Source organism: Barbus barbus, assembly GCF_936440315.1.
Source record: "Barbus barbus genome assembly, chromosome: 19".
Lineage (NCBI taxonomy): Eukaryota > Metazoa > Chordata > Actinopteri > Cypriniformes > Cyprinidae > Barbus > Barbus barbus.
The window spans coordinates 22368086-22396057 of NC_136747.1; the positions used below are offsets into that span (position 1 = coordinate 22368086).

At 37.8% G+C, this 27972-nt stretch overlaps 1 protein-coding gene across 1 annotated transcript; it reads left to right on the top strand.

The window, feature by feature from the left end:
• The first annotated feature begins 188 nt into the window (after nucleotides 1-188).
• On the top strand, nucleotides 189-27972 carry LOC306885284 (regulation of nuclear pre-mRNA domain-containing protein 2-like). The gene is made up of 10 exons (XM_079441709.1): nucleotides 189-411; nucleotides 17534-17663; nucleotides 18126-18259; nucleotides 19842-19900; nucleotides 20039-20165; nucleotides 20270-20445; nucleotides 21213-21567; nucleotides 21704-21958; nucleotides 22267-22458; nucleotides 24411-27972. Exons 1-10 carry the CDS (start codon nucleotides 219-221, stop codon nucleotides 26099-26101), a joined length of 3312 nt encoding a protein of 1103 aa, XP_079297835.1. The 5' UTR covers nucleotides 189-218; the 3' UTR covers nucleotides 26102-27972.

Here is a 27972-nt window from a genome sequence, read left to right on the forward strand (position 1 = left end):
GCAAATTTTGTGTTGTATAACACATTCTCTTTGTCTGAGAAACTTTGGAATCAAGAAAGCAAGAAAGAAAGCATGATAAACACGACAGGTCATTCGGCTGTACATGTGTAATGTTGTTATTGTAATATTGAGAATAATGGAGTCCCAGAGTCCCATGATGATGCAGTATCCACACATGAACCAGTGAGGGGCAGCACCGCGACCAGAACACCTGGACAATGGCGGCTGGAAGTGCAGGCGTTAGCGGCCACAATAGTGGCTCATCGCCGCGCTTGGAGTCCACTTTGGACCGTCGCTTTCAGACTGTGTCCAACACCATGGAATCCATTCAGGGACTATCCGTCTGGTGCATCGAGAACAAGAAATATCACAGCGTGATCGTGCGATACTGGGTGAAGTGGCTGCGCAAATGTGAGTATTTAGCACGTTAGCCGTAGCACGTAGGCTAATCTGAGTCCAGCTGTGATACAACAACCTGTTTACGGGATCAAATTTGTGTTAGTTGGGCTTTCAAAGTGGACGTGTGTGATATTTGTGTGAGAAAGTAGCAGAAGTAATTGTGACGGGCTAGTTTTTCTTTTTCGGCCCAATAAACAACTGTTGTGGCTAGTTAGCAAACTGCTAACTTATTCCTATCAGGTCAAGACATAGGTCGTGTTTCAAAAAGCAAGAGAATTGCCTTCCTAGACAGCATTTTGGCGACTTCAAAGGCAGCAGTTCTTTTGGGAAACATTATCTATCAGAGTACGTTAGTGGGGTTTGGGGTCAGCGGCATTTTTGGGCCAAATAGGGGGGTCAGTTGCTCAGGTGTGCTTGTCACAATTCCCGTCAGCAACGTTTTGGGACAGTAAAGGGGTTATTGAGGTCAGCAGCATTTTTGGGCAGAATGGGACATTCAGGGCGAGTGTCGTTTTTTCAGCTAAATGTCTGCTTTTGAGTCCAGTGGCAACTTTATTAAGGATGGAGGCGCTTACAGTGAGCAGTATTTTTATGCTCTTGCAGTAAATGTTGTCAGCAGCATTTTGGGGCAGAATTAAGGTACATTTTGGGTGTTTTAGAATCAGCAGGGTTTGTGTTTGGTGTCAGCAGAATTTGGGGACAGTATGGGATGTTTGTGTCAGCTACATTTTGGGTGTCATTGGCACAATTTGATCAACAACATTTATGGGCAGTGAAGTGGTGTTTGAGACTAGCAACAGTTTTGGGCTGAATAGGGGTGTTTGTGGCCAGCAGCATTTTGGGGCAAAATTGGGCCTTCTAGTAAGCTACATTTTGAACGAGCAATGATTTTGGAAAATAAATGGGTGTTTGGGGTTCAGCAGCATTTTGTGCCAAAATAGGGCGTTCACAGTTAGCAAGTGTTATATTTGGGGCAAATTATGGTGTTCTGGTCATTGTCATATTCTGAGTGTCAAATGCATGTTTTAAATCAACGTTTTTTTGGCCAATAAATGGTGTTTGGCATCATTTTTTGGCTAAATGGGGGTGTCTGGTGTCAGCAGCCATTTTGGACAAAATAGGGTGTTTGGTGTCAGTTACATTTTGGATGTTGTAGGCATTTTTTTGAGCAATAAAAGAGTGTTTGGCCATTTTGGGGCAAAATTAGGTTTTTAGGGTCAGCTACATTTTGGGTGTCTTAGACAAGTTTCAAAGGAGCTATATTTTTGGGTGGTAAAAAAGTTTTTGAGGTGTTTGGGGTCAGCTATATTTTAGGTTTCAAATCAGCTATATTTTCATGTTTCAAATCAGCAGCGTTTTTGGGTGATCAAGGAGGTGTTTGGGATCAAGAGCATTTTTGGATTACATAGGGGTGTTTGGGGCTAAAAGCATATTGCGGCAGAATGGGACGTTTAGGGTCAGCCACATTTTGGGGATCATAGGCATGTTTCGATTCAGCAGCGTTTTTGGGCAGTAAGGGATGTTTTGGTTCTTAAACATTTTGGGGCAGAACGAGAGTGTTCAGGGTCAGCTGTGTTATGGGTGCCACAGGCACCTTCCTAATCATCAGCATTTTTGGGCGTATAAGCACTTCAGAGTCCACATAAGCTAGGCTATATTTTCATAAGCAAAGTTTCTGTCCATTATTTGCACTGTTCTGTTATCGGGAAAGTGAAAACGCATAAAAAAAAGTTAGCAGAGTTTGCTTCCCTCAGCCTGTTGTGCATGATGAGGTAATTTTTTTTAATAAATTTAGCTGCTGTATTGATAACCATTTTGATGCTCTAAACCTTTTACACACAAACTTCCTTGATGCAAATTTGGCTATAGGTGTGTTTCAAGTCAGCTGCACTTTTGGGCTTCAGGCACTAGACTGTGTTTTTAAAACACAGCCATTGTGTCACTGTTCAGTAGAACCTAAAATAATCTGTTTTTATTAACATCCTCTTCAGTACTGATTTAATTGATTTGTGTTATGAAGACTCTGGTGGGTTGTTATTCTGAGATGGATCTCACAAATGTTTGTTTGCCTGCAGTTTGTTACATTCTTGGGACTGCTGGGACTTAATCGATGAACCGCTACTGATCATACGGACAAAATACACATTAACCGGGTGGTTGCTGAAAGTTTTACAATTGCTAAGTAATAAAAAGTATTTGGCGTGGAAGTGAAAAGTACTGTTTCATCCTGTTTGCATCCTGCTCCAGAACATTACCATGCTACTTGAGGTGTTAAAGGACTGTTGTGTGCATTGGACTTTATGCCATAGATATGGCATAGTTCATACTTGGATAAGTCTCTAATTGGATCTGTGCATCTTTGGCTGACGTTCCTTTGCATTGTTTTATGAATAATAGCTTTAAATGTCACTGCTGTTTCAATAAATAGAGAAGCATAAACTCCAGGCATTGATTTATCTGACTATTTATTGCACACACCTACAGTATAAAACAATATTACTAGTCAAACGTGTTTCTAGCTTAAGTTAAAAATTAAAAACTGTAAGAGTTGGTTATCCTGGAATGAGTTATGTTTCCTAATATGCAAGAATACACTACCATTCAAAAAATTTGAAGTCAGAAAGATTTTTGTTTGTTTTATTAACTGTTTTTGAAAAAAGTCTTCAATTATTGATCAAAAATACAGTAATACATTAATATTGTGTATTAAACTTGAAAGAACTGTCTTCTATGTTAATATATTTTAAAATATAATTTATTTCTATATTATAAGCTATATTTTTGTTCCAGTCTTTAGTCACATGATCCATCATAAATCATTCTAATAAACTGATTTGATGCTCGAGAAACATTTCTTACTATCAACGTTGAAAGCAGTTGTGCTGTTTAAACATTTACATTATTTTCTTTGATAATGACATTTCAAAAGAATTGAATTTATTTGGTCACAATATAAGTGTTTTTAGTTCCACTTTATGGATTTACTGATTCTATTTCAAACTTTTGAGTGGTAGTGTATATTAGGGGGTGCTCTTATTTTTGAGGTCAATCGCAGATCACAGGAAGCAGTATCTGCCGATTCGATCACCAACACCAATCTATTTAAAGCCTTCTTTTTAACATGTAGAATTATTTGTAGTGATGGTCCAATCAAGATTTTAAGACATTTATTCAGGGCCTGAATTTCATTTTTGAAAAGGTGACTCTTGTGAGAGGGGATTTTTTTATTTTATTTGAGGGGTGGAGGGGGGCATTTTTAGACATTTTTCAAAAATATATATTTATCTCACTTAAATTTTTAATCATGCTTTACTTTTTTGTTTTGACAATTGTGCAATTGTGGCACAATAGCTTACACACGGCACAAGCCTGATTTTGTGAGTTGTATGTGAGGTGGCCTTTTGCACCAGGTTCACACATACTCCGTTTGCAGTGCGTATGCAGTTCATGTGTGGTATGTTAAGCAGTGTAGAATCAGCACAGACTGTGCTTTCACACAGGAGTCTGCAACTGATCCGCAGACACAGAGCTGCCCCTGCCCCAACTACTGGCGAACCTTGCCCTCTTTGCAACCGCCTCTGTGTTTCTGCCTTCTGGCTTCGAAGCCTCATGAGGACTCACAGATGACTCCACAAATCCTCGATCGTCATTCTCGACTCCCAAGAGTCTGTCTGCGACAATAATACAATTACTGGATGTGTTTAAATGCAATAAATATAATAAATACATTATTCAATGCTTTTTACTTTTGCATTTACTTCTAGATCATTGATGGGCAAACCTGGCCCTTCCAGGCCACTTTCCTGCAGAGATTTGATCCAACCCTGATAAAACTCACCTGCCTGTAGCCTTCTAGTAGTCTTGAAGACATTGATTAGCTGGTTCAGGTGTGGTTGATTAGGCTTGGTGCTAAACTCTGAAGGAAAGTGGCCTGGAAGGGCCGAGTTTGCCCACCCCTGTTCTAGATTAATATATTAAGTTGCTCAAGCAAGTGGCAAAACATTTAAACTACTTTTCTTACATTATCACAACCATTAAAACTTACCACATAAACAGTCAGCACTACTACCTTTTCTTTTGCATTTAAATCTTTATTACAATCCTGCGGTTCATAAAGAACTTTGTTTTACTACCTTCACGAGTGCCATCTACTATTGCCTTATTTATCTAAAAGTGCTCTTTTCCTTTAAACCTAGTTTATATCTGAAAAGACTGTGAAGCGGTTTCATGCATGACTAATGACAGCTTTTCTCTTTAACTGTTCAAATCACACTTAAGGCCAAAGTATACTTCACTTTTTACAGCGCTTGTGAGCGAGAGGCTATGAGGCAGCTCGGCTTTCAAAAATAGAGCAGACACTGAACATGAATGAAGCTTTCTAGTGCGCATGTGTCGACCGAAGAACTACAAAAACAAAGTATACTTTGGCCTTTACTGGTGTGATCGTACGCTGCACGGACGTACCAAGTGATCACAACTTTGATCGCACATGACAAAGGTTGAGGAATGAAACAGATGAATCATTGTAATTTAGGAATAGAATCACGTTGGTGTTTGAATTCGCGATCTTTAACGATCTATTAAATTAAAGTGCTTTGTCATGTTGGTGGTGACGTCTCTCTTGCAACATGTTTAGCTATTACAGATATTATATTTAGCTTTTTTGGCTTCTGATCGCAAACGTAGCCAAACTTTGGAGCACTTAGATTGAGAGCAAGTTTCTTGCAGATCGCTAGGTCCGGTCCTCACAGATGAAGAAAAAAGCGCATAGGAATTGATAGGCGGAATTTAAATTTGAGAAGTATCCTATAACTGACCTTAAGTATCCGATTCTGGAATCGATTTTCGATTCCCAACCCTATACAAGAAGCAAGGTTTCATGGCAGCTGTTTAGTGAATTATTTTTTTTTTTTTCTTTGTAGTGATTGTTAAATACGACTGAATGAATTCAAGAGACACTTCTTCATTAAGCAAAATTCAGGTTATAAGCATTTTGGGTTTCTCCTCACTATTTTCTTTGCACCATTACATAGCCTCAGAGACCTTTGCAAAAATATACAGACTTTTATGTGCGCACAAAAAACCATTAAACTTGGCGCAGGACAATACACACTGATCCACCTATTGTGCCGTCAGCCCATTTTGCAGTGTGGTTTCTTGGCCGCCACAGATTATGCGTTAAAGAGACCCAAGGCCTTGAAATATGGCATACTGTCCTAATGAAAGCCAAATTTTAAACACTTTTTTACAGTACCAGTCTTTTTTATAGACCCTTGAACTTGGCAAATGTTATGCCATCGGCCCATTTCGTGTCATAGTTTCTGTGTTGCCACAGAGTAGGGATGGGCGATATATTGCATGCGATATGCATGTGCATCTCGTCAGTAAAGCCGGTTCCTTGATTAGCGCTAAATCTCCATCACCTGTTTTCAAATGGAGCGGCATTTAATACACGGAGCCGTAGTTCACTGACAAGCTACGCAATTTGCGTTCATTGTCGAAGGCGATATATCTGCAATAATGAAAGCGATATTGTGTAGCTTGTCAGTGAACTACGGCTCCGTGTATTAAATGGCGCTCCATTTGAAAACAGGTGATGGAGATTTAGCGCTAATCAAGGAACCGGCTTTACTGACGAGATGCGCATGCAACCAGATGCGATATATCGCCCATCCCTACCACAGAGGATGTGTTAAATTGGACATTAGTGCCTTGATATTAAAGGCACTACCATAAGAAAAGCCAAATTTTGAGCAAGCAGATCTCCGTAAATTCATGTGCATCCATGCTCTCGTTTTATTCATAGTAAGATGGCAGTGATGCACAAGGGAAATAGGTTATATAAAAATAGAAATTGTAATGCATAATTGGGCTGCACAATATATTGAATGCGATAGTCATTGCCCTAATGCATAAGCATTCAAAAAAAATTTTGTTTTTATTATTATTTGTTATTTTAGGGGCTCTGTATGTTGTCACTTCGGGAAAAAATCTAATATTTTATAAAAATATTCAATAAAAAATATTTGCAGATGACTCTACTATATACCAAATATAAAGCTGAATATAATGCTCTATGAACCATTTATTTTAAATATTGTCTGAAAGACTACTGAGAGGTTTGGAAATTTGAGACTGGAAAAGTATGAAATTTTGAAATGGAAAATGTGTAGGAACCCTGATAATGCATAAATAGCAAGAGAGAGATTATCTTAAGTTTTAGACCCTTATTTTCATATAGTGCTGTTTAATTTGAATTTATAATTAACATTATTTTTTCCCCATGACTTTGCTGTCATTTGTTCAAAACTGCTGAAAATTATACCATTTTAAGTTGTGATATTTGTATCTCCCCTATTGCAATAATCAACTGTTTAAGATATTTTGAGATAAAAACAAATCTGTTGTTCTTTTGTGTCACACAAAAGGACAGAAATGATAGTTAAAATATTTAATTCTGAACATGTCAAAGGAGAAAGAAAGTTTAATTTTGATGCAAACAATATCAACATGTATTTTAAACAAAACAAAAAATAATTTATCAACAAAATTCAGTCTCTTAGTAAATCAGTATGTTACTGAAACTCTTCTAGCCCCCCACTGCATGTGTGGCACAGCTAAATATGATTAATATTCAAACTATAGGCTATTCATTAAGATGTGAATGAATTTAAAACTATATGGCTACTCTTTTTAAGGCATCATTTTTATTGTATTGTTCTCTCAGGATCTCCTCCCTCTCCTCCTCACTTGTACAATTATGCCTGAGGTATTTATTAACATTTTTATGCTTTTTGTTTTCATTTATAAAAGTTGTAATTTATTGAACCATGCTTGAGACACAATTTTGAGATTTGGCTCAAAAATAAAAAAAATTGAATAACTCTGCAGCTTTTATAACAACAGATCCATGTAGGACAAATAAATGTTTATTGATTTACTGGATTTTAAATAACGACAATATTAATTATATGAATTTTTATCTTGTGGGACAGTGAAAATGCCATGTCACGTCAACAACCCATGTGCGCTGCAAGTGTGCATGAGTGCTCGTCTCCAGGAGAGCGCACGAGCGCCGAATGGTTTAAACACTGGCAAGAATTTAAAAGAAATTCAGTTTATAAACTTTAGCGACGATGCGACACTGCCTCAATTCCTGTGTCCACTGTGCAGTATCAGTATTAGCTTGAGATCAGTTAATGAGATTGGCCTTTATAGAGACCGCCGATCCATAATACCTGGTTGCGATCATTTACAAAACAGCTCGGTCTCCATAAGCTGCTAGAGGAAGACAGTTGAGAGAGACCGCAGCTTTCCCGCGAGTGGGCGTGGTTTCAGCTCCGCCAGTGGACACGCCCCCAGTGTTTTAGAGCAAAGAATACTGCTTATTTTTTCAAGATTGATACCTTATTTTATGTACTTGACGTTTATTTTTTATGGCTGGGTGGTTAATAACACATTTTTCAGTGGTGTGACAAACTCAGAGCACACTTAATATTGACTTTACACAGACTTTAATTTATTTTCAGCTTTCATTACATTGCATTAATGCATTGTAGATTCATAATATTATTGCATCATGTGGTAAAAGGCATTGGTCATAATGTAATAGAAAGGGTCTGTGTTAAATGTGCTTGGATTTGTTCGAACGGGTCTCGTTAAAATGGGCGATATGCATTTGAAGTCTTTATTGGCAAAAATTGCATTTTTACATGTGTATTGGTTTTGTAGATGACAGAACAGACTTTATGAAATGATGATGAATATGTTGTCAGAGAAAAGCGGCATAAATATAAAGATGGTGCAATTAGCTTTTCAAAGTGTGAAATTACTCTCTACTATATTTTTATATTTACACTATTTGCAGTATTTCATGATTATGTTTAGAAGGGAAAACATTGGATGAATTGGTCAGACCTAATTGTGAGTTGTCATTGGGCCTCTTTCATGAAACGCAAGCAGAACGAATTTGTGTAAATCGTTCGTAAAGCCGTTCTGCTGTAAATCTTTGAATTCATGAAAATGTTCGTATTTTTAAAATGTACATCTGCTCCCTACCACGTGTAAATGGTGCGTAAAACGTTCTGTGTTGTTTTTGGCAAACTGATGACACTGAATTTTGATGCATTGCCCTAATTATTACAAGTTAATTAGCCCTTGCCCTCTTTTTTTAAGTTTTTTTTATTTATTTATTTTTTTTGTTGCTGAGTTGATAAAATGGAAAATGCACTGTCACGATTTACCCAGCCGCGAATAGAGGAGTGGCGGGACAAATACTGACCAACAATCTTACTTGTACAACTACTGATTACAACAATGTAGTAAATTCTTAAAAATTAGATGCTGGTAATAATACATTGCTACCATGGATATTCCAAAGCCTAGCAACCAAAGCGTCTCAGCTGGAAAAACGCTGTGCCACCAAACAAAGCGTTCTCAAGCACCACCAGCTGGTCGTTTTAAGATGAGTGCCTGACACTTTTTTTCAGCTGGGTAAAAACTTTGTTGGACACAAGTTATTGAATATTAAGTTTTAGGCATATGACCTGTTAGTCTTTTTTTGCATTTATGCAATTTACTGCAGCCAAACCTGAGAAAGCAAACAAGAATATTCCACTGCGTTCCTTGACACACAAGTTGCGTAGCTGTAATTCATAGGCGGGATTATGCTAATTGTTAATGAGCGTGCACGAGCGCCCTCTTTACAAATGATTGGAATTCATTAACATACACGTTTTACTCTCAAATCGGATGTTTACGAAGCGTTTGTGAATCCGGAGGAGAGTAAAAAAAAAGAAAAAAAGTCAATATTAGTACTCAATTTAAGCTTGTAGAATTTAAAGTTTTAACTTAAGTATATTTTACTTGGAATTGTTTATTTTTACAAAGATTAAGTAAATATTTACGTCACGATCCCGTTGTTCCCATCATGCACTTGGGCATGAATAATTAATAAGGTACTATTTTTTTTGTTGTTGTTTTCAAGATGTATTTACACTGTTTTATGGTTGCTTTTGTTGTTAGGTTAAGTAATTTGCTGTTTTGTGACGCATGGAGTTAATTTTTTATTCAAAATGACCCATTCATACTCAAACACCATTTACTGATTGTCACTGTCATTGTGTATCATGTGCCAAGTATGTGTTCATTCAGTTAATAACTATATTGAGTCAACATATTACCTTTTAAAGGAATAAAGAGTTATCTACTTGCTTATATACGTGATTGTAACATAACCACATGCCTTATAGGCAGTTTTTTTCAGTGCTATGTTGTTTGAACAAAGTTTACAAACTGTGACTGAGTGAAATATACTTAAACTAAACTTAAAATAATTAAGTAAAAATTACTTATCAAACTCTGCCTGGCCACGTTAAATTTACTTAATTTCCTTTGCTAAGTTTACATAACTTAGTTAAGTAGATTTGACTTAATTCCATATTTAAATTTTACTTTAAAAATATGTGCAAAAACTTGCAAAATAAAAACTAAGTAAATTTATCTTCTTGTTTTTTTCAGTGTGCAAATTACTCAGAATTTACTCATATATTTACTCAACTTTCATGAATGCGATCCATTGTTCTGAATCATAAACTGAATCGATCAGGTGACTTGCTCGCTCTATGAAACCTGAAAATGCCAATTTTTAAGATTGATACTTGACACTGACAGTATAATTACTGACAGTCTAGTTTTTTTCTTAGGGCGGTGTGTAGTTAAAGATATGTGGAAAAATATTATTGATTTAAGAACACTATTAGCCTATGTTAGATTGCTTTTTGAAGGAAAAGGAAAATGGGTCAGTGACCTCAATCACTAAATCAAAATCCTGTGGGAATGTCAGAATCAGAAAGATTCAGAATCAAATCAAAGAATCAAATCAAAATCCTGTGGGAATGTAAGGAAATAAAGTAAATGTAAGTGTTTAGGGATGTGCCCAAATCCGAATCCGGTATTCGAAAAGGTAATGATATGTACTACAGCTACCGTAAAGGGAATAAATACGTTATATACGAGAAAAATATATTTCAGTGCTTTCAGGGAGCCGTTATTAATATGCGGGACATTGAAATCGCTTAAGAATGCGTGTTTGCTTTTTACTTTCACTTTTGAGATTCGTGATCACACGCAGCCTAATCTACTAAGGAGCGGCACTACTTACCAAACATTTCACAAGATTAGATGTTTGTCAGTGGTGCTCAGGATCTGCAAATCATTCGGCATCGTCCTATCGGTCATCTCTCCTTACCTCTCTCTGTTTATATGGTAAGTGAAATTTTATGTATTAGTCTACTGCTAGTAAGTGGCTAACCATGTACCTTTTGTGGCTCCTTAGAACGCATTATTAGTTTTCCGTGCCTTTCCGAATACGGATTCGCAATTCGGGCACATCCCTGTAAGTGGACGCCAGGCATGTGAATGCTCAGGGATGTTTCCATCAAGATAAATTGCATACACATTAAAGGTGCAGTAAGAGATCTTGGAAAAAACTTTAGCCTGATAGCACTGAAAGTCGTCCCACCCTCCCTGCAAATCACCATCCAAAGCCACGCCCCCTGAACACATGTACACACAGACCAGACGACCAGAGACATCAATTAGGGCTGTGATGGTCACCATGATAACTGCGCCACCGGCAGTAGAGCACGTGACGTCACACACTCTATAACAAGCATATTACAAAGTTTGGTATACAAGTGTAATAGTTGCAAATTGTTTTCTTTGGACTATAAGTCTATGGTAATTCACAAATTACCTTAAATGCCATACACAGAGTTTCCTATATATATATATATATATATATATATATATATATATTTTATACATTATATATAATATATTATATTAATATTAATTATATATATATATATATAACAACACCACGCCAATGACGGTGGTTGGTCCATTACCACCGCGGTGGTAAAAATCTGCCATCGTTACAGCCCTAATAACATTATTACAATACATTATATGCAGGGCTCCAGACAAAAAAATCGAGTAAGGAGCCATTGGCTCCTATAAAAGAAAAACTTAGGCGCCAAATTATTTTTTTAGGTGCCACAGAATAAAAGTGGTTTATTTTATTATTATCATTTTATTTTCCCCCCCTATTTTAACATTTCAATCATTTTGTCATGTGTTTATGTCTTATCTTTTCTATGCTTTATCAGCATTTTAATCCATCTTGTAGATGATCAGGTCGACCAGGTTCACTTAAAGTGTGAATTAAATGTCTTTTACAACTTGAAATATACAGTCACAAAGAATTGTTCGTTACACAGAATCTGTAGCAATATCATGGACCATAAGCATCACTTGGCAACTGAGTGCAGTGCATCCTATAAATGTTGTCACGTCTTTCACACATTCAGTCTGTTTTTCTTCATTAGTAAAATGCAATTTTATAGGAGGAGTTGAATCATGTACAACAGAATAAGTAAAAATATTAATATGCAACAGCGCATAAATATAGCAAAACGCTCCTCTTTATAGTTATTTTTCTAGCTGACTGATGAGTTTATGGACACTGAGTGGTTATTCTGAGGTAAATGTATTACAATGCAATGTTTACAAGCTTTATACATTTCCTCAGTTTGAAACACTGAATGAGCTTTTACATAAAACATTTCAGTAAGTTGTACTATAGGTTTTCTTATTGCCTACCTTTTGATCATGTTCATTGCATACCAGGGACGTGCACAGAAATTTTGAGGGGCGGTTGCTCTGACCTGAAAAAAGCCCCCCCCCCCCCCCCCCCCCCCCACCACCACAAAAAAAAACAACTCATGGGCTATATGAAGGACTGAGAATAACAGGGTCTTTATTAAAATATATATATATATACACAAAGTAGTAAAACACTGAAATACAGCACTCAATCACCTTAACTACTACTAATAATAACACAGAAAAACATGACTTGAGTCATGAAAATCCCTACATCAATATCCCTATCAATATCAATATCCCCTTCTGCTCAGGCAAGATCTTTGAAATGACCTCTAAAATAGCCATTGCTTTTTTAGATTACAATTATTTAGCATGCAGCTCTTTAACCCTATACTTTCTAGCATGGTCCTCTCATCTCATATTTGGTGATCATCACTTAGGCCTACCTGCCCTATGTGCCTCCTCACCTCTGATTTTTGAACTAATCAATCATGTTAACAACTTTACAGCACTTGTTGTGAATTTCACTGACACTGTAGTAGGGTCACTTAGTGAAAATCTAAATCTAAATGGTTAATTATAGATCTAGTAAGACAGAAACTAACCTGTTCCCCACTCATATTGGTCTGAAAAGGTAAAGAGGTGTTTCAGGTCTCGGGAGACTAGCATAAATTGACCGACAGCGCCATCTGCTGTTTTGGAAAAGAAATTTGCTCAATTGCATATGTGAGAAAATCAGCCCGCACTCGTGTGAGAAAATCAGCCTGTCGCATTTGTGAGAAAATCAAGCCAAGTTTCCTCATAAAAAGGCAAATGCAAAAAAATTATTTGCAAAGCAGATTGTGTTTATTTGCAAAACACTGGATTTGTTTGATAAATATCGGCACAAAAATCGCTCCATATGAGACGCCTCACTTGACAACCGCGACAATCTCGCGCCCGCTCATGCAGGCTCAGCTCAGGTGCCCGTCACGTGCAGCGCTGCAGCAGCCACGTAAACAGAGTTTGCCCTTCCCCTACTGACTTTCACTTTCGGTGCCCGAATAGAAGTGAATGAGGCTTTTCGATTTTTTTTTAATTATTATTATTATTAATCTAGGCCTACGTGAAAATCTGCATCCATTGTACGATGTTGTTGTTTTTTTCCTCGGAAGGGCAACGTGAGTCGAAAAGGGCATATGGGCAGTTGCCAGGGCAACCTGAGCAACCCCCCCTGTGCACGTCCCTGTTGCATACTATAGTAGTAAATCGAAATATATAATGGGTTCACCTGCTGCTTTAACTGAGGTGCTAAAGAGATCGCGCCTGAGCATTAAGTGCGATACTCTCCGCTCGCGCGATCCGGACGCATACACGTACCGTGTGGACGCGGGGTACTGGTGTTTATATTACCACCTTTCAGGTCTCTCTCACTGCGTTCAGCAGACTGTGTGCGGCAGAGACGAGGGCTGTTTGAAACTCTTTTCCAGTAAAACTTTGATGCGCATCGTCTTATGTAAGTTTAATACGTGAACATAACAAAAGATGTGAGCGCAAAACAAAGGGGGAAAAAAGTCCTTTCATGCAAATTATATATAGTCGCCAGTGGCGACCTCAGCAAAAACTTCACTCGCAAATTAATATTTTTGGTCGCAAATGCGACCATTTTAGTCGCAGTTTGGAGCCCTGATATGTCATTAACTGGTGAGAGAACTTTATAGTACAGTTAGCAAAAATACTACAATACCAGGAAGGAAGATCAGGTTGTTAATGTTTGCCTGCCATTCTCGCTTTGTCTGCACAGCATACATAAACGCGCTGATGACGTATCCTGTCTGCGCGAACAGGGTGCAAATACAGACGTATGCAAATACATTTTGACAGGCAGGAAAGTCAATGTACATTTCTTGGTCCTCCTACGCCACAGAATATACAAATACAGATAAATACATTTAGACCACTTAACTTAATGATTGTTATCGGGATGTGACTTTCAACCAGCATAAGAAAAAATGTTTCTCAAGACAATCACCTATTGCACCTTTAAACATTTTTGGTCCATCTGTTTCGAATGATATGCAGAGCTAAAATATTTCTTTAATATAGGTTTTGATCTCTCTAGACGGGTTGGTGTGTTATTGTTGTGGCATCATTGATCCAGATAAAAGTGTCTTGTTTTTTTAACATAATTTGTTTCTGAGAATATGCTCATAAAGGGATTTTTTTTAGTGCTGTAACAACAAATCAATAATGAAAATAGTTATTACAATGCAACTATTCCAGTCTTTGTGCTTTGCATGGAGCAACTTGTCCATGATGGTGGATCGCTTAACAGCAGTTAAACTTTTCTACAAGCACTTTTATGGGTAAAAGCACATTAGCAAACTTTACAGGAATAAAATTATTGAAATTTCAAAGCATTTGCATGTGGCCAGGATGCTAAATCGTATGAGATTGTGCTGTTAGTTGCTGTTGAAATACTTTTCTACAGGATTCAATTTTCATTTTACTGTTATATTCTATAAACTTGAAATATTTCATAAGTGAAATTAGTTTCATCAATTCCATTGAAATTAAACTTTTTGTATGAACATTTAAATGCTTGTCTTGCTTATAGGATTTCAAGTTTTATATATATGGGTTAATTTAAAACTTAAATTTAATGTTCAATAAGAGGGATTATTTTTGATCAAAATGGTTGCTATTTTTGCTGTTAGGACGTGCTGTTTTGCCAAATGGAAATTATTGCATTAAGACCATATAACAGTAAAATGTAAGTAGGTGCCTAAATGTGTTTTTGTTTTTAGTTTTTTCATAGAAAACTTTCACTACTTTACAGTGGCATCACTAATGGAGGTTTTCTGAGTAGCACAAAACTGATGTTTCATTAGTTATTGATTATTTACTAATTTAGGAACTAATTGTTTCGTTCCTAAAGTACACAGCTTGTGTCTTTGCCTTTCTGATTAAGTGTTAGTAGTACAAGGTAGGTTTGACAGAGTAAGTGGGCAGTCGTGGCCTAATGGATTGAGAGTCAAACTTGTAACCCGAAGGTCGTGGGTTCGAGTCTCAGGTCTGGCAGGGATTGTCCGTGGGGGGGAGTGAATGTCCAGCGCTCTCTCCACCCTCAATATCATGACTGAGGTGAGACCCTTGAGCAAGGCACCGAATCCTCAACTGCTCCCCGGGCGCCGCAGCATTGGCTGCCCACTGCTCCGGGTGTGTGGTCTCGGTGTATGTGTGTTCTCTACTGTGTGTGTGCACTTGGATGGGTTAAATGCAGAGCACAAATTCCAAGTACGGCATGACATTTTATATTTGTGGAAGTTGGCATCACTCTGCATCCCTCGACAAAAAGCCAGTAGGATTTTTCTTTTTACTTTTGGATGATTGCAGAAGTTGGAAAGTTTGAGTTAGAATAGTTTGCAAGAGCATGAGTGTTTTATAAATACAATGAGACTTTAAAAGCAGACTAAATCCGTAGTACCTGCAAATTAAGAAAACATCTTCATCAATTTGACAACACACACACGCTCACAACAAAACCAAATAAAGAAACGCGCTGCAAAATCAGAAACGCTCTGCAAATAGGCACAGACCAAATTGGAAATGTTTAAAGGAGTAGTTCACTTCCAGAACAAAAAATTACAGATAATGTACTCACCCCCTTGTCATCCAAGATGTTCAAATCTTTCTTTCTTCAGTCATAAAGAAATTGTGTTTTTTGAGGAAACAATTTCAGGATTTCTGTCCATATTATGGACTTCTATGGTGCCCCCGAGTTTGAACTTCCAAAATACCGTTTAAATGCAGCTTCAAAGGTCTCCAAATGATCCCAGCTGAGGAAGAAGGGTCTTATCTAGTGAACTACTAGTGAGTACATTACATTATCTGTAAATTTTAGTTCTGGAAGTGAACTACTCCTTCAAGGGAACAGCAAAGTGACGAACATAGCTGAGACATATTTATCAATATTTGTGCTGAAAGGTGAGATTTTTGTTTATTTTAACATTCTGATCGTAAACTATTCCTTAGCTTTTTTTCTTTTTTGGATATTATTAGCCTAATAGGTGCTTTTTCTATTTGCATGTGTTTTCTGAAGTTGCAGCGCGTTGAGCTCTCTCGGCCACTGCAGAAATCTCATTGTCCTTGATCTTTGGAGATGAGTTGAATGTTGTAATTTTCAGATTTGAAGAAGATTCAGATTCAGAAATCACAATGATGAAAAGAGGATGAAGTAGAATGAATACTGTTAGAAATAAGATTAAAAATGGTCACTGTGTATAGCACATGTTACTCTGCATGCCCTTCTGAAGGATCTCAAATGTGGAAACATGTAAAGTTAAACTGAAGTTATCATAATGAGCTACGTGAACATTTCAACTCAATTTTGAACAATTTATGCGCTGTATTATTTTGTGACTCTGTCAGAGTGTGTACTAAGATTAGTGGACCTCTGGAAGAAATGATTTGATTTGAAGGCTTCCACCACATTTGATTGTGTAGTAACGTTTACCTTAATATTGTCAATACCAAAATATTAAGGTAAACGTTACTATTGTTTTGATTAAATATTGTGCGGATATTCTGTTATTTGTCTTTCTAAGCCTTATTTTTTTCTTAACCAACTGATGGTGTTTCTTATGCATTTCTAATCATATAGCCTATTGCAGCTGTAAAATGTAAATTTCACAGTTAATATTGAAATATTGGTTTATTTTTTAAATTTATTTTTATAGAATATCGTAAATTTAATACTATAGTCCAGGACTGAGACAAGGGTATAATCAAATATGTACATAAAAGTGATTTAATAGTAAAACATTTCCTCTGCAGTTTTTTATTTGACCGAAAGTAGTTTGAGTTTAGGGCTGTTCATGCCAGGATGTCGATAAAGTTGCAGTTTTAAATGTAAAAGAATAGCAAAGTTTGTATCACAACTATTTCAATAGCGACATACAGGAACGCAATTGTTATCAAAAAGTTTTTTGTCAAAACATTGACAGCCAATCAGAATTCATCCTGTTTTAAAGAGCTCAAACATTTAAAGCAGCAGGCGATGTAACTGCAGCACACGTTTATAATAAACAGAACATTATAGTGCATTGGTGTGGACGCTAATAATAATTATCTTTACAGTTATTACTCTTGGTGTGAATGGGCCTTTTGTCTTAATAATATAATAGAGCTCATAACAGTTAATAAAATACAAACCATGGGCCATAAAAGTACCTGTAGTTGAAAAAAACATCTTGTGGATTTATTGAAAGTAGATACATTTTGATAAGAGCAGCATGTGATGGAATTTAAAGAGATTGCAGGAATTTGTGACATTCCTCATAAATGGTTCAATGTTAGTTAGCGTGAATTTAACCAATTCATTATGGTTTGCCCATCTTTAATAACATTAGACAAAGGTCGTGCCATTGTAAGCGGGTCATTAAACGGATTGTTTAAGTTAAACTTTTCCTTATTCTTTTCCCAGCGGATGCGCAACACAGGCTTAATCTCTTCTACCTGGCAAATGATGTCATTCAGAACTGTAAAAGGAAAAATGCCATAGTCTACCGCACCACCTTTACTGATGTGCTGCCAGAAGCCATGAAGCTCATCAGGTGAGTCTGCTTTCATCAATGAACCTAACCACATTGTTCTCAAGATCAGGAAATATCTTCTCTGCTCATATAGACCACTACAGTGCCTTTTATGTAAAATACTAAATACTTTTTTTATTTATTAAATAAGTTTTATTTTGGGGAAATTTTTGGATTTGGACAATTTAGTTTAATAATTGAATAACTAACAGACAAATCAAACTGTATTTAAGTTATGAGTTATATACAGTGTTCGCCTATATTTTTCTTTTTTAAATAAATGAATCATGGTTGATTGTAGATGTAAAATGTAAGAAAGTATGTTACTACGAAGGCAGTGACTAAAAAACTGCGTTTGGGTGATGCTACAGTCAATGCATTAGTAATGAGTGCTTCTATAAGTATGCATTAATGTGATATTGTAAGCTAATTTGTTTTAAATTAATTTACATTATGAATCTTTGTAAATGCGATTTCATGTAGTGCCACAAAGGATTCTAAGGTGAACAAGGCAGTGGCGAGGATACTGACCATTTGGGAAGAGAGAAGTGTCTATTCAGAGGAGTTCATCAGTCAGCTGAAGAACAGTTTGGTTCAGAAAGAAGAACCAGTGAAAGGTCTGAATTAATAACTAAGGATGTATCATCTTAATGTTGCTCTCGAGAGCATTTTATAGGCTTGTCTTTGTTTTTAAGTTTAACATTGAACTCCTGGTTTCACAGACAAGGCTAAAGCCTTGTCCCGGACTAAAATGTGTATCTGAACTGTTTCAACGGAAAGACATTTGCATTGATTCATCTTAAAATATATCTGTGTTTTTGTTTCGTCTCAAGATGCACACCAGTAATGTTTTTTTCTAGGGCCCATTTATAAAAATGACTTGTCTAAAGAGAGTAGAATCTATGTACAATGCATAAACTCCATGAAATTAGTCCCAAATTGAAAAAAATATTTTCTATCAGTTTTCTAACCAATGGGACCAGATTGTTTATACCCCACTGTAGAATTGGTCATTCCAGGCAGTTTTTAATACTAGGGGAAGATCCTCCAACATGTTCTCTCTCCCTAATTCCTTTATCCATTAAACATGTTTTATTAGATTGTGCTGGTTTCAACTCATTGAGAATTTTTTTTTTAATTCAGTTAACTCTTTTGAAGAGATATTTAACAGTTAAAGGGGTCATTTTCCACAAGTTGGTTAAAATTTCTCAATGAACACCTTTTTTACCCTGTCAAAATCAGCTCTGTTTTCAGCAAGCCATTCTAGTCCATGTTGCTTTAAATGCTAATGAGCTCTGCTGACCCCGCCCCTCTCTTCCGTGGGGTGACGAGCAGGCTGTAAACTTCAGCCATGAAATTGGCTAACTAGCACATTATTAGGAAAGGTGATTTGCAAAGATTCATAAAAAACCCTTATACTCACTTCTTCTGTAGATGAAGCTGGATCACGAATGATTCGCGCGAACATAGACGCTTTTAGGCAGATCATGATCAGCGCATTCCCTTCAAAACAAAAGTAACGTTAATCCACTGCGTCTTCAGCAGCTCAGATGTCGGAAGTAAATGACGACTGCTATGTTCATTATTACATCCAACAACAAAACACCTCAATTGTTTAACCGGAGACATTCTTGTCTTCCCCTGCACCGGAGTCGACACAATGGAAGACAGCTCTCAGCTCACTCAGAGCGGGTCTAAGGTAAGACGGCCTTGTCAATCAACTATCGTGGGAGCGGTCTGTGCAGAACAACGTCATTCTGACAGGAATCTCAGAACAGATTTTACAATAGGGAGTTAAAAAAAACCTGGGTGGATTTTTATTATAATAGGATGGATGTGTACACACACTTCCAACACACATTTATGTTCAAACAACTTGTAAAGTGAATTTAGCATCCAATGACCCCTTTAAGCCAAATACAGTTTTGGAATTTTTAGCAAAAGTAAATTATGAAAATGATATATTTCCGCTATAATATTTCTCACCATGAAAATAGCCACAGGAGGAGGAACGGCATTAAACACAAACAAACAAACAAACTTAAATGTCCTAATTGAACTATGGCCTAATCCTGGTTTAGTCTAAGCCCTGTCTGTGAAACCAAGCCCTAATGTATAATAATGTTAAGACTTGAAAATATTTTTGAAATTCTTATTACAAAGTAATGATTTTTCTTTTTAAATGTTCCTTAATTTTAGTTTCAGCTCCAGTCAACTCCAAATCTGCCCTGAAATCCAAGATTGTTGCAGAGTTTGTGGTAAGTAATCATCTTTATTCACACTGGAATTGAATGGCTCTTTGGACCTCTTGGTTTGGGAAATTTGAAAATGGCTATACTTTTCCTTTATGCAACTTCTTACCTACCTTTTTTTTTGTTTTGTTTTTTGCCTGTCAGCCTACAGCATTTATTGAGCATCTGTCCAAGTACAGGAAGTCCATGGATGATATTGAGCTAAAAGAGAAACAGTTAGCTGCAATGAGAGTGGATGTGTGCAGCACAGAGGCTCTGAAGAAATTGAAAGGTCAGTAAACAGTGGCCTTTTAAGATTCTAAATATGCATTCATTAATATATCAAAATTTTTTCAAATTTTTGTGTGTTCGTTCTTTCTACATCTCATACTTTAGACAAGGCAGGAGGTAAAAGGTTTTCTAAAGACTTTGAAGATGGGAGTGCAAAGCTTCAGGAATTTGTTTCCTTTCTGGATGGAGAGGTCAAAAATGGCCCTCCATTGATGGAAGCTCTGGAGAATGCAGATATATTTTATGAGATGCAATATAAAGAGGTCAAGGTTGTGGCTAAAGTGAGTATTGTGATGATATTTTTGGTTGTAATTTGAAATGATATTACAAACATACATTAGCTACAATCCTGTATAAATTTACAGTGTAATTTGCAGTGTTTAATGCAGAAATATGACTAAATTCTTGAATTATCCACACTGGGAGACTAGAATGAATGTAGAGAACCATCAGGTCATTTCAAATGAAATGGCTGAGTACAAAATAAGTAAAATGTTGTTTTATTTATATTTCCAAAAAGCACTTTATGAAATCGAATTATTTCTTAATCTCTCCTCACTCACAGCAGCCTCAGGTCTTCCAGCAGACTCATTATTTCAATGCACATATAAAAAACTATCTTTATATTTGAAAGCAGCAAATAGCCCTTTCAGAAGTAATGACCAAATGCTCATTTAATGCTTTTAGTGGTCTCAGCTGCATTGTGCCACAATTGAATTTGTACAAAAATAAAGACATCCAGACCATTGTGTAGCAAAATGTCGTTTTATTTAGTCAATCTGTGACAGCCATATTTCGCCATTTCATAAGAATATTAGCCTTTTCATTGGTTTTGTAAGGTTATATATATATATATATATATATATATATATATATATATATATAAAAGAAATATTAATGACTGCAAACTTTTGAACTGTAATGTATGTTTGTATTGCTCAATTCCAAAAACAAAGCATTTGTTAATATGGCAATTTTTTTAATGTACAATTTGATAGATGTAGTTATTGGAACTAATAGCGGAACTCTCCAAATCCTGCCTCTCCAGGCCTATGAGACATTTGCAAACCGGGTGTCACACCTTAAACGCAAGCTCGATGCACTGAAGAATATGTTGCCTGATCCAGATGACTCCCCCATTCCCTCCCCAATTGAAGATGCTCCTTCACCCACGGGCTCTGAGTCACCCTTCCACGCTCTGGAAAGGATTGGTACCCCAGACCCAGAGCTAGATGGGCAAGCAATGGAGGAGGACCTCATTGCTTTGGCTGATGCTCCCAGCCCTCTCTCATCTGTTGGGGGTTCCTCACCACCAAGTGCCCCTTTGGGAGACAAAGACAATCGTGATGTAGAGGACATGGACCTCTCGGATGTTGAGGAGATGGAAACACCTGCCATCATAGGTACCATATGACCTTTACCAAGTTTTTTGATATTTGGTATGTTTCTCATTCAGTAGAAACTATTGCTAAGCTGTTGGGATGCAGTGTTTTCTCTTTTTTTGTTTTTATATTTCCTTATTTTTTTTTCTCCTTACAGTTGAGGAACGAGTGTCCTCTGCTGTTGTGTCCAAACAGTCCACTGTCACCCCAAATGTCATAGAATCCTTACCAACAAATGAAGGCACACAAACAAAGCAGATCGCCACCCCAGCAGTGACTGTTCCCTCAGCAGAAACAACAACAACCACCACCACACCAACCACACCATCACTGCCAGTGAACCTTGCTGGTGTTGACCTAGGCAAGATCAGCTCCATCCTCAGCACAATCACAAATGCTATGAAGAACTCAGGTGAGATGCTGAAATTTGATTTGTACATAATGCCATATACAGGTTCAATTATTTTATTAAACATGCATAATGTTCAAAGCCGTGGCCTAGTGGTAAGCTGTGGTGCTCATTTGAGATGCATGTTTGAATGTGGCCTTTGTTGAGTCTACTCCCATTCCCCTACTAATTTTCTTGTCTACAGCTCCACTATTTGTTGATTAAAAAGTAGAAAAAATTAAAAGTAAAATAAGTTTGTAATTTGGATTTGGAGAACTGCATGATATTATGAAAAGTGAAATTTCATTCAAACATTGCTTTCGCCTTTGCAGCTGTAGGAGTTAGTCCTGTATCTCGGTCTTCCCCAAGTGTACCTTCTACTCCAAGCTCAACTCAAAAGACTCCCAATCCCACTTCTGCCCCTCCAGCCAATCCACTGGCCAGCATCCTTTCTAGGGTGGACATCAACCCCAACACTCTGCTCAGTGCTCTATCGAAAACACAAACCCATGGGGGTTTTCAGGGTGAGAAATGGATAAGAAAAATTATTTGAGAAACTAAAGTTGGGATATGAAATTTGTGAACACAGTAGTTCAAGATGTTTTAAGTCAACATGAAATCAAAATTAACCCTATTTTTATTTTAATACGTTTGCTGTCTCACTGTGTGTGATTTCCTAAGTGTATGTTATTCTGAAGAAAACGTTTGATGTAATCCTTCATCAAAATGTAATAACTTGCTCCACCTTTGAAACAACTTCCTTCTCAGACGACGTCACCTAGATCATTTATGTTAACCAAAAGCCAAAAAGCTTAATAACATATGACAATTAAACAAATGATGTTTGAAGCTTTTGCTTTAGGTAATGTGGGTTTTCTAAAGTCTCAAAATTGGTGCCAGGCAAGCAGGAATTTAGGACCGTAATATTCCTCTAGAGTCAAATCTGAACTCACATTCAGGTGTCTTCATTCTGGTACACTTGCCCACAATTTCTGATGGATGCAGTCCACCCTACTTGTTAAATATAATGTTTCACTCGAAAGTGCATCACAACATGTAAGTTAAAGGGGTCATATGATGTTGCTAAAAAAGAACATTATTTTGTTTATTTGGTGTAATGCAATGTTTACGTGGTTCGAGGTTCCAAAAACACATTATTTTCCATATACTGTACATTATTGTTGCTCCTCTATGCTCCGCCTTTCTGAAACGTGCCAATTTTTACAACGCTCATTGTTCTGAGAAGCGAGGTGTGCTCTGATTGGCCAGCTATTCCTTGTGTTGTGATTGGCCAAACACCTCAAGCGTGTGACAAGCACTACTTTACACTGCTCAAAACTCGTGTTTGAATAGTCAAGCAAATTCTTTAAATATCGAAACGTACTTACAGGCTGAGAGTCAGAAGCACCAGACTGTCCTTGCTAAGTTGGAATTGCCCCACTTTATAGTGTTCACATCACAGCCATTCATAGAGTTCACATTGTAGGCTACTCTCTCCCAGGTTCCGGAAATAGTCCTGTAAAATGCGCTGCACACACTCGAATATTTGAGTTGTACTGTTCTGGAACAGTGTTGTAAATATAACTTATCCACTGATTTCTAGTTGTGTACTCATTTGGAAGGCCAAACAAAGTACTTTCTTTTTCACAATGAAACACACAGTGTCTCCACGACATGGCAGCGGCAACAACAATACTACAGCAAGAATAAAAGTTACACCTCCTTTCATTGCGTATACGTTTGACCGGTGTTATACAAATCTTCCCACACTGTGACGTAGACATGTAGGGGCGTGTTTGAACGAGCCGTTTTAGGGGGGCGTAGCAGAGTCTTAACTTTCTTAAACAATATCTCTTTGGGTTTGATACTTTAATCTCATGATAATTTCATGTTGACCTAAAACTTTATACATCTTTTGCCTAGTTGTGGAAGCAACAGCAGATGATATTAGAAAAGACTTGGGGCCAGATTTACTAAACAGGGCAAATTAGTGTGACAATGCAATCCCATAAAAGCGGCAATGAAATTTACCAAGAGCAGCGTAAATTAGTGTAGGGTCGCAAACAAGCAAAGCTGATGATAATCAGGTATGGGTAATCTACTGTTTTTTTGGCTGTTAAATAATGGTACAAATAATAGTAAACTGAATACCGCAAACCTTGGTAAATCACATTTGTCAATTGATTTATATAATCTCCTCCCATAAATTTTAAAAGCTTTTACAACTGCATATGCAATAAAGTCAGCCCCAAAAATAACTGTCCACGCCTTTTCATCAATCATTTTTCTCTCCATGCCTTTATTAAATTCTGGCAGTAGTTTTTAATGCCAAAAGAGGGTTTGTGCTAGTATAAGCTGTTAGTGGTCTGGCCCTTAATAGGAATTCTTCAGAAAATGTGTTGTGTATTTAAATCAATCTGCTGACCCATGTGTCCCTACCCCCTATCTTTCTCTTTCTATAATTTTTTTCCCACAGGTCTGTCCTCTTTGCTAAACAACCCGGCTGCAAAGACCACCACAACTTCAAATTCTGAAAAGCAATCCCTAAACACGCCTATTACAGCAGAGACCCATACATCTCCTAAAGTCTTACCTACTCCATCTAGTCTCCCACTGGCTAGGGATCCCACCTCTCAAGGATGTGTAGCTCCTACGCCTATGCAGTCCAATATGGCGAATGAGAAAGTAACTCCAAGCTCTTCTCTCAGCTCTGCCTTGGACTGCAAGATTGATAACTTCCTCCAAGGTCACCCAGTACTGAAAGGCTTTAATTTGGGCTTTCCATCTGTTCTGACATGGCCTAAAGGAGCTGTTGATAGCCCTTCAGCAAGTACAGAAAACCTTGGTGGAACCCCTGTAAGGGATGAAGCTGGTGCTACACCAACGCAAGATGAAATTATGGATGTTCCTCAATCAGAGCTGTTCCCGTATCAGCAGGGGCAAACAGTGCCTATTTCTACAACTTTGGATGCTAAATCAATGTGTCCACTACCATCTTGGCAGGAACAAAAGGCTCACGCCGATCCACAAGCTCATACGGACATGCACCAGAAGACTGCACCAAAAAAAGACTTCCAAAACTCTGTGCCCTCTCTTGCTGAGGCAGAAGCCATGCGGCATCAACGCATCGAAGCAATGCGTTCCTCTTCTTTGTCCAGCAAAGAGCAACCTTTGAGTGTAGAAGCCACAGAGAGATCCAGTGTGATGCTTCAAGAGCTGAGACAGAACCCCTTAATTCGTGATGTGGGACCAAATTCTAAAATAGTGGAAGGTAGCTATGCTTATCGAAATGATCCAGAGAAGCAAGTATTGGTCAGCTCTGATGCATATGGTGCAGAGCCGTACCTTGCCAAAGAACCAAGACAGGATCTTGCTGCACCTAATTTCTTTACCACACCTCTGCCACCGATCCCAAAGCTTCCTCCTCCACCACAAGACTTCATGCATCCAGCATCTTCGAGAACAAGTGGTCCTCGTCCCACCAGAGATTTGCAGGAACCTTTTGGGGGAGCAGAACGAGGTGGTGTTGATGGATCGTATGCCTCAGCAAACTCTGATTATGAACACTTGTCTCATGAGGTTCCAAACAAGGAGCCTTTTCATCCACATGGGGATGGGGCCTCTCAGGCTGCTCATGCACCGCACCTTGCTCCTAAAATCCCACCGAATGGTCAAGTGGACTACAACCACCGACATCCACCAAGAGTACCTCTGCAGCACCCTCCAAGTATACCCCATCACCGCATTGGGTCTCCTCCTTCAGTAAGAGGTTACCATGAAGCCTCAGGTCCTCCTCGACCTTTACCTGAAGATCCATACTTTGACCCATGTTATGAACAACCACCACGTAGCCCCTCTCCCCCTCATTATGACATGCACCCGATTTCACCTCATGCACAAGAGTACTATCCTGAAGAAATCCCACCTCACTACCCAGAGCGCAGGGTTCCTCCTCACTTGGAGCACAGGCTTCCACCACCACACCATGTTCGTCCACCTCACCCTGGGCACTATCCAGCTCCTAGGCCCCTTCGTAGGCCACCACCGGTCCGTTATGAGCCGCCCTTTCCAAGGGGCAAGCGACCTGGCCCACCCTTTGGTGGACCTCCCAGAGTCAGGGGCCCCTTTTATCCCCCTAAAAGACCCTTCTTGCCTCCGCATTACTGAAGTGTGTCTATGCTCTGGTGTTTAGTGCATGTCACAGAGCAAGTAAAGAAGTCCAAGTGCGGTTGGGTTATCAGCAAGACAAAGATTGCTGTGGACAATGACACGAAGGGGACAGTGTTGAACACCTTCACAAGATCACAATAGAGAAGTGCAAATTTATTCAAGTAACCAGGGGCATGGAATCAGATCGCCAAAAACTCTTGTGCAAGATCTGTTCTTTTCCAACAAGATGAAGTCAAGGAGCACTGGAGCAGAGAAATGGAAAGAATATCTGGCAAGGAATGCTGGGGGAATGAGATGGAATCTGAAGGCAGACAAAACAAGAGGTGGTTATTCTATTTCATTTCATTAATTCTTCTTTAATCTCTATAGTTTGTGTCTAGTTCTATCAAAAATCAAATTGAAAGGTTAACATTCTTTTTCTTAGTTGGAATTTGTGTCCACGTATCTTGCGCATATGTTTGGGAAAGAACTCAATGGTTTTTTGGATCAACATTTAACTAAGGTTGATAAGTAATATTTTTTTACTTTCCAAGTTAAGTTCTACTGATGATCAATATATATTGTTATGCAAAGCTGGTAGTTTTGATCTTATTTTGTACATGTAATTAAATGTACCCTAACAGGTAGTTAAACTTCATTATCGTCTTTAATGGACAAACAGCAGTGTAGAGAAAAAGTAAACTTTACAATTTTGAGGTAAGGTGCTGAGATGTACAGAGACGAGCCGTTTTTGCCAACAGTGGCAGAAGATGCAGAAGAAATGAAGTTGTCGGGCAGAATCATCATGGCCTCCCTCAGTTCCCTGAGGCTTTTACTGTACTGACATAAATAAAGATGTATTTGGAAAAAACCACTGTGCCGGAGTGCAGTCTCAACCATGATGTCTTTGAGTCTTTTCATCTTAGTTGCTTCAGTGACTGTTTTCTTTGCTTTTCACTGTTTCGCGAACACCTTTCATTCATCAATAAAATACGATCAACATTATACGCAGAGGTTTTATTGTAGCTAAATGGCTTGAACTCATGTTGACTATTTATGACTGAGACACCATTTTCTCGAACAAAAATCAGAGTTTTAAGCCCATTTAATGTAATTCTCAATTAGTGTTTGAATGGGTAAATGTAGACCATTTGTAAAAACTGTAAAACTATATAACTGCAAGCTGTACAAAGCATAGCCCGAGTTATCAGAATCTGTGTATCCAGTCAATTCAAGCTAAATTTTCACCTTCTCACTACAGTGTGATCGATCCATTGCGTTTCTGTTTCCTGCTTAGTGATCCTGGACTTACTTCTCTCTCATACTAGTCTGGTTTGCGATGAATATTTGTTTCATAATTACTCATGCTCATCTCACTTTAGGCTTATGTTTGCACAATTTTACTGTTTGAAATAGCCAATTTATATGCTGACACAGTTAGATGAAGATGCAAGTTTTTTGTCTGATCAAATAAGGATTTTATCAAGAGATGACTCTGGTCACACTTCAGTTGTGTGGCAAATGTTGCATCACGCTGTTGCATCGTTCTCTGAAATAAATGTAGCATAAAAGACCAGGAATTTACACAGTAACTCTTGACTCTGAAATTAAGGCCCGGCATGGTACCACTCAATTTAATGTCACTCCTGCTCGGGAATCAGCTGTGGCTGATTACATTAGGCACAGATTGATGTTTATGGAGTCAACTCCTTGAATCAGGACAGGGTAACAACTTCATAACAACTTGATTAACGTTTAATCAACGTTTAAAAAGTGTAAAGTAAAAAAATAAATCATTCAGCCTTCAGATGCATTCAGATGTTTGCTGGCTAATAGGCAGGATTTTCAAACATAGTATAAAAAAATAAAAAAAAGTTATTCAGAAATCC